The following is a 20,297-nucleotide window of genomic DNA, read 5'->3' on the forward strand; positions in this document are numbered from 1 at the left end:
CTGCTTTGTTGCTGTAACAAAGGCAATTCCCAGCATATTCAGATACTGGTAAGTGCTCTGTAGAAAGGGAAACCATCCAAACAGCATGGAAGATCAGTACAGCCATTCTCAGGAGCTTTCATGATGTAAACCTGTCCACTGACAACAGCTTGAGCAGTTTCACGATTTTTTGAGTAACATCCCCACCAGCCATTCTAGCATTGGTGTCTTTAACATCTTTAACAGAAGGAATTAGATTCCCCTCACAGCAGTCAAACATCTCAAGAACAAGAGCACCACCATCCCTCCCACAGCAGCAGCAGGCACAGAGGGAATGGCAGCTTATGCCCAGGGCTGCAGAGGGTTGCTGTGACAAGACCAAGTACTACCAGCACAACACCATCTCTTCTTCAGACCAGGGCATCTTTCGGGTTCTGCATTTGTGCATTTTTAAGCATACAATTCACTTCTTTAATATCCTGGTACAGTGTATCTTACTACACTCTGGTGAGCTGCATCCAGCTCCAGGGATCCCAGAAAAGGCTGTGAGAATTTGGTTTGCTCAGCCTGGAGAAGAGAAGGCTTCAGGCTGACCTAATTGCAACCCTCCAGTACCTGAAGGGAGCCTACAAGAAAGATGGAAATTGGACTTTTTACAAGGGGTTGTAGTGACAGGACAAGAGGGAATGGATTAGAACTGAGAGAGAGCTGATTAGATACTAGGAAGAGTTTTTCAGTTTTAGAGTGGTGAGGCACTGGAACAGGTTGCCCAGAGAAGCTGTGGATGCCCCATCCCTGAAAGTGTTCAAGCCCATGGCAGGGGGGTTGGAACTAGATGATCTTCCAACTCAAACCATTCTATGATTCTGTGATTCTATGACCTCACTATTGGCTGGACCAACACTGGATCACACAATAAACATTCACTGGAGGTAGCTCAGTATTTACTAGATTTAATCTGGAAAAGAGGCTTAGTTGGAGGCACTCAGATGCCAAGAGATATAAATTAAACAAAATTTTATCATGTATGTAATTATTTATTGAGCTGAGAATCCATACAAGGTAAACAAATGTTTACACTATCATACAGTAAGCATTTCCAGGGCTTAATAAAAATGATTGTCACTCACTGTGCTTCACCAAAAAAAATCATTTTAATGAATAAATAATTTGATGAAATCAAAAAATATTTACAATATAAACAAATGAAAAAGCTTTGGATATATTAATCTGAGCATCCTGTCTTTTGCATTTTTAACTGCATTTCTATCAAGATTCTCTCTATGAAATGGTACAAAGTGGATAGAAATTACAACTCAACAAAGTTATCATGATTTGGTACATGTCTTTCTGTTAGTTCAGATAAGCTACATATGATTTGTTTATTATGCACGTGTTAGAATACAAATATAACTAAAATCATATATTATCAAAATGCCAGACAGCATTCTCCACAGAACAGAAATGTACACTAGGCTGTGACAGGAACTGAGAATCACAGGCAACGAAATGTAACAGAAAAAAGTACAAATTCCTTCATAAGAATATAATTGTGCTCTCTTATTTACCAGAGGACTATGCTGCTTCACCACATCAATGGCTGAGTATGAGTACAGTGTTGAAGGAGTGCCACGTGGTTCGGTGTAGGCTCACGGGGGTGCCAAGCAGCAGCTTCGGAGTGGGAATCGGGCAGTGCAAGCGGTTTTATAAACATCTTTTGGGGCTCTTAAAAAGAGCCAATTATACAAAGCAGTAGAAGCATAACACTGAGAAGTCTTCATCTCATTTACACAGACACCATGAAGTGACTTGCTTTGTTTGTGGTGGTGAAAGGAGGAGCTTTGTCTGTGCTGTTGAGACAATCAGCCAGAATTCAAGTATTCTAAAGCCACTTCGTAGCAGAATTTGTATTGATCCTGAAAAACCAAAAGAAAACCACAAAGTCAGTTATTGAAGAAACTTAATTAAAGGGGTCAATATTTCTCTCCTGTTAAAATTATTTACTATCAGCTGTTGTCAGTGGGAGCCAGTTTGCCAATCCAATTTATGTTCAGATAAGAAAATCTTTGTATTAACCAGACAATAGAAACTATACATAGTAACTTATGGCACTGCTCATGTTAGATGAGTATTTAGCTGCTGTAATACACTTTATGAAAAAACTGACTGCACATAAGTAAATTGACTTGCAACCTTTCTGTTATCTGTGAAAATGCTCATGTAGCACTTTATGAGAATTGGAATTATTGAAATTCCTCCCCGGAAATGTTTATCTTAAAATAGACCCAGTGTTTAGTACTTCCCAGATTGCAACTTTTATTTTAATGTCATTCAGACACTTGCTGCATTTCAGGGCAAGACTAATTAGTGTTGGTCCCCTGTCTGCAGCCCAGACCCAACCCACAAGACTGTGCCTTGTGAAATGGAGCCTGAGCTAAATTAATTGGATTAATTCCAGTTAATTTTTAGCAACTGTCAGTAATGCTCAAGTTAGCCTGGGTAACAGAGGAACTGTAAAGAACCCAAGTTTTCAGGTGCCAGCCCTGTGCTTCAGACACAGACCTGCTGGTTTTATTTGTAACTGCTTGGAAACAGAGCAAGTCCCACAGAAATAAATCCCCTTCCTGAGGGATGCAAACCCACTCTGCATCTTTGGGGACAAAAGGTCATGTCTTGGCCCCTTTCATGTCTTCAATGGAATGGAGAGGACAGATTTGACTCACCATTGTCCACTCTGAAACTTTTAAATGGTGCAGTCACTGGTGACTTCCCAGTTTTATGTGCATACATACACCTCTCCTACTTCCATTCTTACCACTTGCAATACTCAAAAATACTACAAATATTTAAATGAAAAAAAAAGCTGAAAGAAGTAGTAAGTTCAGGTTCCCCAAATCTAAGGGCTCTGGCTTCTGAAAATTCAATTTGTTTGGAAACACTTGCCAGTTTCATAACTATTTCTGTTACTGAAATGCCTCTTTTGCTTATGCACTTTATTTGATTAATAAAGGATAACTAAGCACATATTGACATTTAGGAACAACAACAGATTTAATGAGCTGACAGCACTCAGCCTTGCCCAACATCACGAGTAGTAATATCTTCAGATATATTCTCTTTTCCCTGAAGCAAACATTTTAAACGATTAAATCTTTTGTTCTTGTGATTTTGGGTCACATTTTAGCTGAGAAGAGAGTCCACTTTACAAGCAAAATACCATACACTATTAATAAAATCAAAAAAAAGCTATTAACAAGCATGGATCATTTAGAAGTTCTTTTGTTGAGAAGTGTCATGTCATAAGAAGACAAGTCTTAGGTGCACATATAACCTAAGTGATGAGTGAGTTGCATGTGAGAGTCTGAAGTCCTGCAAGGTTCCATAAACTGCTTGTGTCTTCTTCAGAATGAGAAAAGAATAAAAAAAAAGAAGAAAGGAAAGAACAGAATATTATGTAAATTCCTTTTCTGCTTTTATTGCATTTATGTTTCTAAATAAATGGAAATTGTTCTCTAACTACATAACAGATCAAAACAAGAGATCAGCCACTCATCCATTTCCACTCTTCCATGCTCATTTTATGCCGATTTACTGATCTAGCAGAATAACTGTCATTTTCAGTAAGCTGAATACCTGTCTTAAAGAGCAGAAATACCTTATTTCCCACTGTGTTCACTCACTAGTGTCCTTTGTACATTTTTATTATTCACTTGATGGTGGATATTAAAAGTCTCTTTAGACTAGCTGGCTTCAGAGAGGTATATTTACATTTATTTTCTAGGACACCTGTGAGTAGGCCCAATAACATTTATCACTAAATGCTTCGGGCATTCCATAACAGATATTTTGCAATATCATGTGTTACCTTTGTATGATAGCTGAAAAAAATTACTAGATTCCCATACTGTAGGGATGTGGCACTCAGATTTTTACACTTGGAGGAAAATGAAAGGTTTCAGTGAAATTAAGAGATGAATCTCTAAGTATGGATGGTAAAGACTGCCTTTTATCTAGTCAGAAAGTGCATGACATGCATTGGTAAAGCAGTCTTAAAACTGTTTTTTGTGAAGCAATGTAATGATTTTGAGCATTTAATCTTTTACCGTAAAATTTTACAAGGTAGATGAACATTACTGTTCTTTTTCCAGTAGAGAAACTGAGACAAAGACACATTAATATAAGAAGAGTCATAAAGGACAAAGTCAGTAACAAGATAGGAAAAGAACTCAAGTCTCCCAATTCCCTTTACCATGAAGAAATCTACACAGAAATTGAAACCTGGCTAATTCAAATATTTGTTCCTACGAAGTGGCAGACCACAACTGAAGAGATGTCATTCTAACTCTGCTCAGTCAGTGCATTATGTGATAATGGGAAAAATCCTGGTTGTCCCTTGCCTTTATTCTTCTGTCTGTAAAAATAAGGAAAACAATACTGATCACTTTCACAAGTGCTTTGAAATTTCCTAATAAAAAAAGGCCCTACAAGGCCTTTCAGACATTGCCAATACCACTCTCAATTTACTAAAAGGTACATTTTTATCTAAAATAACACATTTAGCTTTTTTGATTTAAAAAATTCTCTGCTGAAAAATGGATACAGCTACCTGACAAATCTATACCTGGAGGACTGTCACAAATGGTAATTTATAGAGAGCATTTTCTTCTACTGTACTTCTACGCTGGTAAGTTACTTTTTACTTCTGTAAAATAAATGAATAAGAGATCAGAGAGTTCTGTGGGCTTAAGCTCTAGGAGGATGGAGAACAGCAGGCCTGCCAAATCCCTGTATAAACTATACTACATGAATGAAGTAGAAGGACATTTCTCTTAATATCTAGGAAATAAAAATGTATGATGAGTCTCACCACGATGATTCTTCTCCTGAGGATATAAACTAGAGGAAAAGAAGCCAGTCAAGCTGCTCCCTCACATCACTGTGGAAGTTTGATAGTTTCTCACTGACACAGGACTCACAGTTCCACTCTGCTGTCCCTGTGGTGCTGCTCATGAACTCCCTCCTTGCTCTGCACAGCTGACACATCTGGCCTTTTTCCATGTGCCTGGCCAGAGCTGGGCCTAGGGGAGGGTTTGGGACTTCTGAGGCAGGCTAGGAGAGAGCACTGTGATGGGGAATGTGGTGGGAGCCACTCTCCCACAGGAGAGAGGAGGCACAGCCATCCGTATGGTGGGGAGGTGGATATCTCTCCCTACCTGCCTTCACCTGTGTGTGAAAGCCTTGCTCTTCTGTTTATTCTCTCAGCTCATCTGAGGGGGTCCTCTCCTAAAATTACAACAGGTTGGACCAACTCAGTGAGATGTCTCCTGCCTCACCCTGGGCATGCTACAGAGAAGTTGATGAAATGACTCCAACTTACTTAACCAGAGCTTGTAAAATTGGCTCAGATTGGGTTAACATCCCTGAAAGTGCCCAGATGCTGCTTCTTCCTGCCTGTGACACTAAATCAAATGCAGCTGCCTCTTAAGCAGCTACCTCTGCAGCAGGATGTTGTAAAAGTGTCTTTTATAGCCCATGCTTCAGAACAGGGCATCGAGCTACACCCATCTCCAAGTACAAAACTACACACTGGAGTGTAAGAACCTGCTGGTTTAAGCTGTTCTGCAGCTCTTCTGGCATAGCAGCTGGCACTTCAGCAGTTCTCCATTTAGGAAAAAAGCTCATAAAACACTCTCTAGGAAAATAATTGCACATGGCCCCTTGTTTCTGAACTTCTTTAATCTTTCTATGAGATAGAGCAAGCATAATTAAATGCAATATTCTGGATGTCAAACTGAAATTCATGGCTTTGATAAATATTAGGCGATTAAGCTATTTATAAAATATATAATTTGAAAATCTGGCATTTAATTTTACATAACTATTATTTCTACCATGCAAGGGCTGCTCTCCACTTGGTTCAGTCTGCTAGAAAAGAAAATTAATAAGGATGTTCATCTGAAAGTTTAAAACTCTTAAAAAATTCAAACGAACAGAGACAAAGTCTCCTTGGGAAGAAAGCAGTGTAAAAATACTCTTACAAGTGAAGTGACTTCATTATCCCCTTTGAAAATGACTTGCTTGCTTTGTGAACAACTCCCACTGCAAATCCTGGAAATCTTACTGACTCTTCAGAGAAAAAGAACATTTTCTATTTAATGGTGCAGTTAAAAAGCTCCTACCAGAAGGTCCACCATGTTAGGCTTATTATTCCTCAGTGTCTTCACAGCATGGAATACGTCAACAGCCCTCTGATGTCGAAGCATTTCACAAACAATACTGATTGCACAAAACGTCCCACTGCGGCCACCTCCATTCCTGCAGGGAAAGTGATAAAATGGCTCAGTTACAATGGACTCTGTGTCACAAGTTTGTACAGCAACAGGAATGGCTCCAGAAGGCATGAGTTCCAGCAGGGAGAAACCACAGAACATTCCTGGCCCCAAAGGCTGCTGAACTCTAGGCAAAACATGATTTTTAATTGGAATTGGCATGCTGAAAGATCTCAAAGCTATGATTCAGAAGTCAGCAGGCTGACAGCCTGGAGGCAACTGAATGGCTGAGTTTTGTACCACCCTTCAGTGAACACAAAGAGGATGCTAAAATAAGGATAAAGTACTTTTAGTTTCAGTTCAACACTGCTTTGCATTGTAAACACAAACACACATGGCTGTAATGAGCACAAGGCCTGGAAATGCCACACAGAAAGTGAATCTTTGAGGTCTTTTATTCCAGATTCTGGTGCTTTCCTCCTGGACACAAAGGCAATTCGGAGGAACTGCAAAAGCACCAGAAGTCTCATTTGGGGGAGTCCTGGTGGCTGCACTTGGTATGGCACTGGGTGGTGCTGCCATGTCCCCCTGGCTGATTATCTCAGCTCCTGGCAGCAGGAAGAGGGGCTGGCTGCCTGGCAAGGATGGCTTCTAAAGGCAGATGTATTCCCCCTCCACCCACAGTTATCAGAGGATGAGAACCTGAAGCGAATTGCTAACAAAGAAGCCAGGCACAAATGTTCATATACGTGATCAAATACAGTATTTAATAATACTTTATCCCTAGTTATTTTTAATCTTCAGGAGAATCTCTTTCTTTCTGGAAACCCCATTATTTCTACACTTATTCTAATCAGAATCTTTAGGCTGTGCTTCACTGAAAATAATAAACCTTAATAATTACCAGCGTACAGACTAGTTAGGTAGCAGGTCTTTCAAACAAGCTTTGCAATGGTTGATTTTCAAAGGAAGACACAACGTCGCACATCTGTCACATCCAGGCACTATGAAAAGAATGCTCTCTGCTGCCAAAACAGTGCCTGATATTGTGGGACTGTTTGAGAATTTTAATTAAAATAAAGTCATTTAAAAGGATTATATTAGAGCTTTTTCTTTCTTTACTGCCTGGAAGTGACGCATGTGTGATGTTGTACAACTATTTAATATCATCAGCCACCTCAGAGATAACAGTAATTTGCACTTCAAAAGGGTCTTTTCAGCTAAAGATCTCAAAACATTAATTAATCACACTGCACAATGCTCCTTTGATGAAAGTATTATTATCCCCATACTACAGATGGGGAAACTGAAGAGCAATGACTTGTTCAAGGTCAGTGATAGTGGGAATTATTAATATACTCTTTCCCTCCATCATTCTGACACAGGGTCCCAACTTCTGAACATGGTTTTCCTGTTAGCAGGTCCCTTCTCTATCATGGCAACATCTTTAAACAGATGTTTAGAGGAAGACAAATACAACTTCAACCGCTGAAGACTCAGCCTCAAAAGATCAGCTACTTCTGAGGTAAAAGCATGTACAAGTATTAAACTGTACCAAAAGAAGGATGGTGGCAGAGTGGATGAGAGTCTGCATGAGTGGAGCACAAAGTCACAGGAGGACAAAAATATATACCATTATTAGAAAAAGGTAAGGCAATTACAGGATCATCGTAACTGGTCTATCACACCACTTTTACTCCCGTGCTTCATGCCTGGAAAATGAATCACCCCTCCAAACCTACTTATTTCTATGGTCCTTATCTGCAGAAATAAAAGGTACATTGTTCTGAAGGCACATTTTTGATTTACTGTGAATAAGTATGCAACTTCCCCATTTGCAAGAGTCACTGGACATTTTTATATAAAATAGAGTTAACTCGAACCCATCATCTTTTCATAGGGCTCTAACAAAGGACAGATGGGGAAACTCATGAATCTACATTAGAGTTACACAATTCCTCTTGCATTCAAGGCTTTTAAATGAGCAGTTGTATTATTTATTCAGCTCCAGATTAGATAGATGCCTCTTCACCTCGTTACAAACCTTTCGAAGCCCGGCACAAATTCTGTGTCAGTATTCCCTTATTCCTCTCTCCCGTTTCCAGTACTCACAAGCAATGTACAACTGTGCGTCCCTCTCCCCCGTTGTACTCCTCCTGCCACTTATCCACCTGACGGATGAGCTTCAAGAAGGAGCGCTTAGAAACCGGAGTGTCCCTGTACATGGGCCATCCCAGGAACTGGAACTGCTGCACCATCCGATAGCCATCCTGGGGCTGCAAAGATCCGGACAAAAGCAGAAAAAGTAACGTTATTTGTTCGGCACGTAATTTAGGTACTTGCGTCACTAAGGGAAGTTGTTCAAGCAGATGATTGCTGACAAACTGCTAATGTAATTTCAACTGCCCTTGAGGATTTATGACTTTTAATTACCAATGGAGTTATTAGAACAAGAGCTTTTAAACAGACTGCTATACAATAGCCTAAAACATAACAATAGTACATCTGCACAATCAAGCAAATAATTAATAAGTTGGGAAGAACTTGGTAGGAAAGACAGAGCTGTAACATAACTTCAATTATATACTGTTTTCATATATAAGCTTCAGTGTTTTTAGGAATGTTTATGTGTTTCTGTCCTTTTTTACAAGAAAGGTCAAACCCTCTCAAGATATTTTGAAGCAGGAGACATTAAAAAAACCAAACCGAACCCTCAGATGTTTGTGGCTTATAAAAAGTATCTAACTACATTTTATTTTATTGTGCTCTCTACTGCAGCAGTCAGAACCCCTCTGGTGAAACATTACTGAACAGTTGCTTTATGGTGATTTAAAATAAAAAAAGGAGCACAGAACAAGTGATACTGGCAGAAAACCACAGTCCTTTGAAAAGGGCATAATAAACATGCACATGAAAACTGGTTTTGTAGTCTAGAGTTTGCCACTTCTGTGCAAAGTGAGGGCATTTTAGTGCCACTCCTAAAATGAACAACACACAGAAATGTTGACATTATATTTTATTCTGTAGAGCAAGAGTTAATGGAGAGGATGTAAGATTAACACGCTATGGGAATAAACAAAACTTAGACGTGCTCTCCAATTGGTTTTGTGTGCTTTATGTCAAAGTCTGGAATCTACTGATTTCCTGTCCAGTTTCTTTCAGCTGATGGCCCCTCTTCCCAAAGCAGCCAGACCCAGTCCTTGGTGAAGGTCACAGCCTGCTGGAGGCTGTGTTTTTTATATTGCCACATTTACTGCAAATGCCAGGCCTTCACAGTATTAAAGAAGTATTTGAAGCTTTACAATCTGCTTCCCTGTTTGGATATTAACATATTTTCTGTGGCTTTCCAGGTCCCAGGGAAGTTCTTGATTTTTTTTTTTTCTGAAAGGAACACTGCTTATTCCTAATTACAGCTTTTTGGTGGCTGATACGAGTCCATTGCAAAGGCTCCTTGGACAAGAACAGATACCTCGTCTGTGGTGGAATCTTTTTTCCACTCAGCTTGAAAGACATGCTATGTTTAGTCTTCCGTCAACTTTATGGGAGCATAAAAGCTGGATACAAGAACAACCTGCTTGCCCTTCTGAAGTGGTTACATATGTTATGAAGTGTGGTTAGTGGGAGAGAATCTTCACTAAGGGACTGGGATTGCTATTGAAAAACATAGCTAGTATTGGTGCACAGCTTTCTTCACATAATACAGGATACAAATACACAAGATGGCTAATTTCAAACTATTGAAAACAGCACTGATTTCAGCATTTTTTGGCTATCATACAATCTGAATACTGCATTTATTTCATTTGCATTTAAAACACTTGAGATATGTATTAATTTTGTTTTTACTTTTATTATACATGGAAGACTTTTTTTCCCTTTGTGATTGTGCTTTGACTCAGTATTGCGCCACTGCTTTCAAATAAATATGCTGAAAAATGAATATGGTTCTGTGTGAGTTTAGCTTTAATTTTTATGATTTGACTGGACTCAACTCATCTACTGAGACAAAATTGTTTTGCAAATAAGATCCTTACTCTGGCTGCGTTATAAATTCGGAATATCCGGCTGATGATGTCTTCTTCTAAGTCAGCCGACACAAACTCCACCTGAATTGGACCGTGCCGGTGGACTCCATTTTCTGGCCAGTACTGAGGACAGAGCTATAGGAGACCATGGACAAAAAAGAATACAGTTAATCACCTTGGATTTCATGCTGCCTCAACATACTTTTCTGTATTTTAATTTGTCATACACGTACTACTGGAATTCTTGCACAGTATCTTTATAAAATACACGATGCACCAAGTTCGGTTTCGAGCACTCTGCTTTCATAATGCCTTTCCAAGTACCTAACATGCTGCCTCTTGCTGCTGTACTTTCAGTGTCTGGTGTTTGGAGTAAAACACTTCTGACACTCAACGTTAGTTCTACAATATATTACGACGAGACAGGGAGAGGCTGACAAATATTGCCCTACCTTGGAGACAGTGGAGGCTAAAGCCCAAAGGCTTGGGACCTCCAACTGCCCTGAATAGCTGCTAATAATTCAAACTGCATGTGATTTATACTAGGAAAGGCACATACATTCTCAAAACTCAGGACTTTCACATTTTTCACCCGTGACTGATGATATTGGCTAATATTAGCATTGCTTTAAACTTCAAATAATTGCTTAATTTCATCTTATTAGTGACACCTGAAAATATTAATTAAGCTTTCTTCAGTTCTCAGAAAAAATTACTTCTAGGTAACTAAAGATCACAAAGTAAAATTACTATTATCTTGCATGGTTTTAGTGTCTAATAATATAACAATGGCTTAATCCATGAACCAATTACCATCTGTATTAATACTTTAAAGATTGAATCAACACTTTGCAAGAAGGTTTTTGAAGCTAGAATCTGCATTTTTTTTTCCATAAAAATCCTAATGATTTTTTTTTTTTTTTTTTTGCCAGGGATATTTAGAGCAGTTTGAGCATGTAGCTTTTGTAAGCATTCGCCAAAATTAAATATGAACTCATGAAATGTTGTTTGCTTGCAGAAGCATTGATGTCATATTTGGAACTTTTTATTTCAATCAGTAAAACAGCTGTGGTCTTCATTCTGCTGCATTGCTGTTGGTGAACCAGAGCTAAGCTGACAAATCACATTTACTCCAGATGTTATTTTGCATTTCTTACAATACTTAGTCCTCAACAAAGCTGTTTAGAGATGACTACATTTTAGGAAAACATAATCATTTACTACACCAATTAAAAAAGAAAACAGGGTCTGATTTGCAGGAGATCACTTTAACAAGTTAAACCCAGGAATTTTAGGTAGGAAAATAGATTTTCATTTTTTTAACCCTCTCTGTGATGTGGTCTGCTGAGACAACTGCTTTCCAAATATTGTCTAAATCTTACATAAATGTTTTATTATGAAATATGCTGGTGCATAGGATAGCAAAACACAATGCATACAACTGCTGCAAATGCCAGGGCTCAGATCATTTAACATGTGCACAGTTTAGTACACATCTTTCAAATACACAGGAATACAGTTCTAACAGATCTCTGAAAAATGCTTAAATGATAATAAGCAGAGCTCTTTGCTGGGGCTGTTTTAGGAAGCTATGGTTTTCAAGTTCTGAAGAAACCAAAAGCATTTAAGTCTGCACATTTTGCATGCAAGTGATGCTAGTGATTGTCTTGAAGTCAGAGCCACCGTGAAGGGTTGAATTTCATTTCCCAATAGAGCACAACAATCCACATAAATGGTAATATCTAAAGAGAACTGTAAACACTTCATATATACATAAATAATAATCATAACAGTAATTATTAATAAATCTGAATGTAATGTGTGTTTTTAATAAGCTTTGCCCTCTCTCCACTTCTGTTTGCTCTGAGGGTTTTGAGATTTATTCCTAATGAAAAGACTGTTACTCGCATTAAGAGGTAAAAGGTTTAACATACTGCAGAGGCAGGTGCATTAACTGCATATCCCAACAGCTTTTAAATCCTGTGAGGCTAATACACACTTGGAATAGCCATGCCCTATTGTAAATTCAAAACACAGCCAACAAATTAAAAAACACTCTGTTCAGCAGTCCCTAACAGTCTGTCTCCCTTGAGCCTTTCCTTATTCACTCAGAAAATAATCTTAGATTCATGAATAAAAGTTTTGTCTTTCATTTCTATTTTTCCTCCCTGTAGACAGCGCAGGGCTTAGAATCCGAAATTCAGTCTTTAAAACAGTGTGTGGAATTCCTACATGTTCCTTTGAAAGACCAAAAGGAAGAACAGTATGTTTTAAAAACAAATTCTACATATTAAAAAGAAGAGGAAACATTTTTTTAAGTATGTGCAATACCGAACAAAGCTAAAAATATTCTTGATCATTAAATGACCTGCAGTCTGCTCTAAAATATCACAATTGCTCTTAACCAATAATTAACAAATATTTACATATTAAGAATCCAGATTACCACCACATTATTCCAGCAGAGGGCTGGTGCAGTTTGTTGGAACTAAGGAAAATATATCTTTGTAAGAACTTGGAATTGTGCAGTTGTGAGCCAGGCTCTGGGACACTTAGTGATTAATCCTAGTGATTAAACTGCCAACCAGTAGGTTCGGTTTTCCAATTTTCTGAACAACATGTACAGCATGTGCAACTCTTTTGTAAGGTAATTACATTCCCCTACACGTTCTGTTGCTCTCTCTTCTCTTCCAAAGCATGCTTAGTCTCCAATGTTTAGCTCCTCTCTCCTAGTTTAGTTCCTATCTCCTTGCTTACGACATCATTTTGTGCAACACAACACAGATTTTCACACTGGGAACACCTATTCCCTGGTAAGGAGACCAAGGTCGTTGACCTGTTTCAGGCAGGCCAATGAATAGCTGTTGGCTTCCGTTTATGATTTTGGCCACTATAGCATGTTTCAGACTTGAGTCAGAATTCTACAATCTTAATTTTTGGGTTTTAGCAACCCTTCCCAAAACATGTTCTCTAAGAATAAATTACAGGTGCATGCACTTATGTCTGTGTGCACTAACATTTTGGAGAAGAAGCTGCTGATGGTGTGATTTATTCCCCTTCCCCTACGAGTATCTGCAAGCTACAAATCAATGTTTTAGTGCGTAAGTATTTAACGTTGCTTTAAAAAAACTAATTACTTCCTAAAGCTGTTCTGAAATGCTGAGGCACTAGCACTCGTCTTTTAAATGAAGCATTTTTCTGGACTTACTTGTGCAGGATCCACATCATTCAACATAACTACTGAAGTGCAGTGATAATCTAGGACCAGTCTCCAGAAATCTTTGACAGTATTTGGTAAGGGATGCTGCGTAACTATAAACGCTGATGGTTGCTTGTAGCTCTGCAAAGAAGTAACAAGATGATGAGAAGAATGGCAAGAGAGAAAAATCCATTTAGCAGAATGTCAGTCATAGCCCCAGAACTTCAGGACTGAAAGCATTATTTCTATTTTCTGTATAATTAATATATTGTTTTCAGCTCTTTCCTGAGATCTTATATGCTTCAAAGTTAATAAACTGTATTTGGGCAGGATATAGCTTCTGCAAATGTTATATTTCTAAAATGTATTTCATGCCACAGGCATAGAGTAAAATCATCAGAGGCTTTTGCTTCCAATGTAACTCCTACAAGATTTTGAGCAAGGGGTTTGTTTTGAGCTGTTAATGGACAGATTAATCTTGGCTGTTTGCATTTAGCTCTAAATTTGAATGATGCCTGTGAAAGGAAATATCTAGTTATTCTTCAGAAATATTGTTGAAATTCTGGTCTATCTGACAGCAGTGAAGATACCCAGGGGATAAATTTCAGTGTTCTTTGTTTCTTTTAGTACCAGAGTATGTCATTGACTGAGCTGTTTGCTGGAACTTTTCCATTGTGGATCTCAAACCAGCATTTTCACTTACATCCTTCTGAGTGTTGAAAGCAACCGTGGCCATACTGGGGCAATTGTTGGGAGGGGGTGCCACTGCCTTCATTTAGGAGGGCAGGGAAGTCTCTACATGGCTTGAACTGAACCATTTGCACCACAACAGAGATCCAATCAGATCAGCTACTGCAGGCAAATGGTTAGATTCCCGGGGCTGTCCTGTGCAGGACCAGGATTTGGATTTTGGTGGCTTTGTCTTGGCAGGTGCCAAAAGGATGGTGCCAGACTCTTTTTGGTGGTGCCCAGTGAAAGGACAAGGAGCAGTGGCTAAGCTAAAACACAATAAGTTCCAACCTGAAGGTGAGGAAGAATTTATTTACACTGAGGGTGGCAGAGCACTGGAACAGGCTGCCTAGGGAGGTCATGGAGTCTCCCTTTCTGGAGACATTCAACACCCACCTGGACACATTCCTGTGTCACCTGCTCAGGGTGACCCTGCTTGGCAGGAGGGGTCAGACCACATGATCTACAGAGGTCTCTTCTACCCCTAGCAATTATGGGATTTGGTGATCCTTGTGGGTCCCTTCAAACTCAGGATATTCTATGATTCTATGATCGTTCTTTCACAGACTCACAGTCACTGAGGAGACTACAGAAAATGATTCCACTGTGGTTTGGGTACAGATGCAGACATGCAAAACTTTGGTTCCTTGTTTCAGCATAAGGCAACCAGCAGGTAATGATGCTGCTCCTACATTAGGCAGCTGCTTTCTATCCTACTGGTCCTGCCTTGCTGGAAGCTTCATGCAGATGAGAGATGTCCAAAGGGGTCTCCATTAATCCCTCAGTTAGAAGCCTCAGAAGTTTTTTTGGGAAAACTATTTTTGAACTCATTCTGATAGTAAGGAAAACTATAAAACTGCTTGCTACCCCTTTTTCTTGAAGTGAACTCTGAAAGGCTTAAATGAGGTGATTCAACAAGACCTCAATGGATTCTAGTGGAGAGGGGGAAACACTTCCTCTTGCTTGCTGGAGATTGAGTGTTTAGAGAGATGGACAAACGTCTGCTCTTGTCCATCAGTGCAGGGATTCTGCAGAAGCATGCTTCAGGTGGAAAGCAACCCAAATCACCTCCTCCCTTGGAGCCTTTTGCCCAGACAGATCTGCATGTAGCCCATTGTCTCAATAGTGAAGAAGGGAAGCATCTTCAAAGCAAGTATTAAGGCCCTGCTCTTTCTGAGCATTACTTAATTCATGGAACAAAACACTACTGAAGTCTCCAGGAAAGAAGACAATGTAATGGCACAATCACAGACCACAAATTAAGGCAGCTCTGTTCCATTATAAAATGTCATTGATCTACTGTAAGAAGCTAGACAAGTCAATTACACTTCTGTTCTCAGTTTCTCTACACAGATAAACACAAAGATACATTTTTCTACATTTTCACAGGAGTGTTTTGAACTTCAGCTTATTTTAGGAAAAGGCTTTGAGAACTTGGAAGCAAAGAGATGAAAAAACTGCAATAAACTGTTATTACTCTAGCTTCACTTTTTAAAAAGACCATTTACAATGTGTTCCTTCCTTACTAACCTCTGTTTTCTTGTTTATGTGTTTGACAACTGTAATGACTATAGCTGTAAATTGTCAAAAATAGGCTATAAATATCTACAGACTGTAAAGGCAGTTTAAGTGTCTTTTTACTGTTACTCTATTACAAGGATTAGAATTGCCATAGATGCATTTGGGAAAAAACTCCACACACACATGAAGAGGAACCATTAATTCAAGCAGAAATAAACAGGAAGGCTGAAGTAATGGCTTGTGTACTATCTTGTGTTGACAGACAATTATTTTTTTTGTTAATTACTGTTTAAATTATAAACAAAGGGAACTGAAATATTGCTGCAAACCTTATTATTCTATTTAACTGCCTGTATCTCTTAATAGGTAACTCTTGTTTTCCTAGGCCAGATGGTTAAAAATTCAAGCACTAGGGAGAAATCCAGACACATTTAATTTATCAAAACTCCCTGAATTGCTCTCTGAGCATGGCTTTGAAACCTTGGCTATGACATAACATATGTGTGATCCTAAATGTACTTGGGAGTCTAAAGATTTTGTGCCATGCTTCTGGGATACAAAACAAGCTAGAAGGTTTTCCTTCTTATGCTGACTCCATTTTCTAGCACCGCTCAGTTTGGAGAGCTGCTTATTGCCTTTTTATTATTAATGATGCGGTGGAGACTTACATCCATCAGTGCAGCATTGATGTAGTTACTGCTTTCCCCATCTATCGTGATGAGGAAAGGCAGGCATCTGTCTGGAGGCAGCACATCCATGCAGCGATTCTTCTCGTGGTTCCGCGGCAAAAGCGCGATGCTGCAATCTTCGACACGCAGCGTCGGAGTCACCATGTTTAAAGTCTTCCAAAGAGAGTAAACAATGCAACAGAAAAATCAACACAGCACTGAAAGCAACCCAAAATATTTAAGAATAGATCAGCTCAGCATTCAGCTTCAGTGGTAATCAATATGCAGAGAAATGAAAACACATCACAGCCAGCAGGCTTTGGAAGCAGAGAAATCCTGGAAGCATACGATTATGAAAAATAACCTCAAAGACAGCTGCGGAGTAGCCTGCCTTCTGGAGAAAGGACAGTGGAAGGATCAACTTCCCTTGAGTAAAAATAATACTCTACTACTACCCCACTGCATTATTTTATGATTCAGCATTACTCAGCAGAGATGACTGACATGCTATATTTCCCTTTTTTTGCCATCTTTCCCTTCTAGACCTGTTACAAAAATTGATATGGCTATAAAAATTTAAGCAAAAGTCTTTATTATAGCTGAACTCTACAGCTTCTAGGCAATGTAAGCCACTACTTACCCTAAATTCCTCTTTGATCTGGCTCGAGTTTGTTTGAGGATCTAGTTTATTCATTTCATAGTAAGCAGACCTAACTTGAGAAGCTGGAATAGATGTGTCCCCGCAAAGACAGGCTTCCAGGATAGCATCATGGATGAATACATACTGCTCCTGGTTAAGCAATTAAGATAGATAGTTACTGACATGGACCGCATACACCATTAGTACTTTGGTAAATAAAACATAGCAACTAATATGGTTTCTACTTCACTCTTCAGTTTACCAGCACTGAAGCAAGACCAGAAGTAACAACCACAGTTTAAAAAACTTGATCCCACTCATTCAGAAATTAATATATAAAGACTGCCTTAAACTAACTACAAGTAGTTAGAGAAGTGCAGTAACACCCTGTAACAAAACTCAGAATGTTTCTGGTTTCCTCATTCCTCTGGGCAGTTCTGTAGGTGCTATCATGAAACTAAACCTCAACAAGATGTACGCCAGAATGATTCCTTCCCAGAGGGGAAACATTTCTGATTTTCCCTATTTTTAAGAAACATTGTGAACTTTCAGTGTGGAGCACAACTGTGCACTTGTTTGGGAAGAGGTTCTCCAGGTATGTGCGGAGACTATTTTCTGCATGTGACTGAGTAATCAACTTTCTGGAGGGTGCCAACTACAAAGCTCTCTCTTTATGGGCTAGAAGGGCATTTTTCCTTGCAAAGAGTATTCCAGTAGATGAGCAATACCTCGGTCTGCACCATGTTAACTCTCCGGGATCGAAGCTCTCTCACGCAATTGTAAATGTCTACGACGCCTTCTCGTTCTGCCATATCTAGCATGATGTCAATGACAATGAAGCATCCAGTTCTGCCAGCACCAGCACTGAAGCAGAAGAACACAGTCAATGTGCAGCAGTGTATTGGAAATGTAAAGGGTGTCAGGGTTCATCTCACAGGTGCTTCACCAATTGGATGATTACTGAAATTGAGTTGGGCACTTGCAGAACTTCAGACTCAGCTTTTTTACTCTCATTTATATATTTATATATGTTTGTTATAAATATAATACATGTATTCTTGTTTTCAGTTAATTTTTGAGTAGACCTCCAGTGGCTTCAGCAGCCTGTGTGGGGAATACACAGTAAAGGAGAAGCAAAAGTAGGTCTTGAGTTTAATACAAACCACAACAGAGAGATTTCTGTTTTACCTGCAGTGAACAACCAGAGGCCCAGCATTTGGCGGACTCTTGGATTTGACCTGCCGTACAAATCCCAGCAGGCCCGTGGCATGGTATGGGACACCATGGTCTGGCCAGCCCGTGAAGTGGAACTGACGTATTTCCCGAATCTCATGAGCACCTCTCTGTTGGAAAGACAAGTGTTGAAATCTTCAAAAGCCTGAGCCTTGCTGCAAAGCACCCCCTACCAACACAATCTGTACAGACTGCTGGAGAGCTTCCTCTAAGCAGGAGAGCAAGCTCAAAGGTTAGGTATTAACTGCTTCCAAAGCCTTCCAACAAAATTAAGTAAGTAAGCACTAGATTGGTCAGAAACTTTTAGAAACAAGAGAAATGCTCATCTCTATATTTAAGTACTAGGCTGCTTTGCAAACTGTGGCCTTAAAATGCATGCCATAATCACAGAACAGGTCAGCAGCAAGGCTGAACACATAGCACTGATGACCTTTTTTTCCCCACTGCCCTCCACAGGGGTTTTGCTGCTGACTTCAGGGCACTACAGCTTCAGCATAATTTTCCTTATCATTTGTCTCCTTCACTGGTCTGAAAGAAAAAGCTGAATAATAGGAAACCTTTTTACACCTTCAATCACAGGGGCTGTGTTTGTGGCCCTCCACATGCTCACCGTTCAGGTGATTTGCCACAGTCTGCAAGGACATGGATATAGTGAGACAAGTATGAATGAGAAGCTGATTGTGCAAGTAATTTCCCATGTGACTTTGGAGAGCAGTCTGGATATTAGAAGTGTGTATACTAAATTTTATTTTCTTACTGCTTGTATTCTCCCTTCCCCCTCTAAGAATGCAGCTGCCAGTATTTTATTCTCATTAGAAATCCACAAACTGGAGGCCACCATACACAGCTCATAAACAAACAGCAAAATTATGGCATATCATGTCTAGGCTGGACTAAATGTCAACAATACTAGTAACTGGTAGTTTACAGCTTTTCTTCTTAAAGATGTATTTCCTGTCTTGAGCCTGTTTGCATACAAAAAGTTTTATTTTCTTTGAATAATATAAGCTTCCTAATTTACTGCTATTATGCATTAGTCTGGGATTTTCAGTGGTGGAGAAATTTTGGACATGCCAGTGCTATAGGACTAGAAAGGACTTAGTGAATGTTGGAGCCCCTGATGCTCTGACAGCTCAGGCTGGGGGTCTGTGGAGACAGGGCATCTGCTCAAAGGAATATCTCATCTCCCCTGGAAATAGACATAGAAAGGCAGGCAAGGGAGAGGATTAAGAGCATATGAGGCAGTGATGTAGACTGAGGAGATCACACCCTTTAAACAGAAATGACCTCATATCCTAAAAACCAATTTAAAAATATAATGAAATCCAGGAACAGATAAAACAATTTGCATTTTAAGACAGTCTAGCAAACACATTCAAATACAATTTGGTCCCTGCTCTCTGGGGATTTTAGAGTGTGTTAGTTAATGCATTTCTGCTACTGTAAGCAAGGCCTTCAACTCTGCAAATAGCTCTGCTTAGGTGAAGGTAGTGCCTCAAACACTTTTATATTGCTTGTAACAACTGCCCATGACCCCCAAAGAAACAAAGATCCCACAGAAAAAAGCAATGCCATGACTATACAAGCTGAGGACTGAAGTGAGTATCCCATACAAATTCTCCACACAGTCTACAGCTGAGATTTTCAAACATTTTGCAAAAAAGAAACTGCCCCTCCAAAGCTGTGTGCCTGGCTGCTACACAGATCAGGTTATGTCCTCTACATCCTCTGCCTTAGTTGTGAACAGGCTGTCTGTCAGGCTGACTGCATTTTTGTCTGTCATTGTTAACAGCTACTTAGGAAAGGTTTTGTATATAGGATACTTTTATAATGAATTTTCTTATTATATCTACAAAGGAATGACTTTTATATCTAGCTTTCCTGCTGGTTTCTAAACCCAAAATAGCACACAACTGCATGAATCATAAAAGCATATGCTCATCTGGGGAAGACTATACAGCTGAAACAAACAGAAAATGCTGTACACTGCTAAACCCTAGGATCTTAAAAAATTCTACAAAAACTTATGCTGCT

The 20,297-nt window shown here is 39.3% G+C and overlaps 1 protein-coding gene across 8 annotated transcripts in view; it reads right to left on the reverse strand.

Annotated features, from left to right (window-relative positions):
• Window positions 1–995: 995 nt before the first annotated feature.
• PTPRM (protein tyrosine phosphatase receptor type M) overlaps window positions 996–20,297 on the reverse strand; it is a 437,865-nt gene continuing 418,563 nt past the window's right edge. For all 8 annotated transcript variants that reach the window (XM_041477609.1, XM_041477608.1, XM_041477613.1 and 5 more), the window contains 9 exons: window positions 18,219–18,373; window positions 17,759–17,894; window positions 17,031–17,180; window positions 16,391–16,564; window positions 13,482–13,613; window positions 10,283–10,408; window positions 8,361–8,524; window positions 6,159–6,294; window positions 996–1,895 (listed from right to left, as the gene is read on the reverse strand). In XM_041477609.1, the coding sequence (XP_041333543.1) occupies window positions 1,842–1,895; window positions 6,159–6,294; window positions 8,361–8,524; window positions 10,283–10,408; window positions 13,482–13,613; window positions 16,391–16,564; window positions 17,031–17,180; window positions 17,759–17,894; window positions 18,219–18,373 (1,227 nt within the window). In that variant the 3' untranslated portion in view covers window positions 996–1,841. The remainder of the gene's footprint in view (window positions 1,896–6,158; window positions 6,295–8,360; window positions 8,525–10,282; window positions 10,409–13,481; window positions 13,614–16,390; window positions 16,565–17,030; window positions 17,181–17,758; window positions 17,895–18,218; window positions 18,374–20,297) is intronic.

The sequence above is a fragment of the Pyrgilauda ruficollis genome, unplaced genomic scaffold (genome assembly GCF_017590135.1).
Source record: "Pyrgilauda ruficollis isolate IOZ18807 unplaced genomic scaffold, ASM1759013v1 scaffold41, whole genome shotgun sequence".
Lineage (NCBI taxonomy): Eukaryota > Metazoa > Chordata > Aves > Passeriformes > Passeridae > Pyrgilauda > Pyrgilauda ruficollis.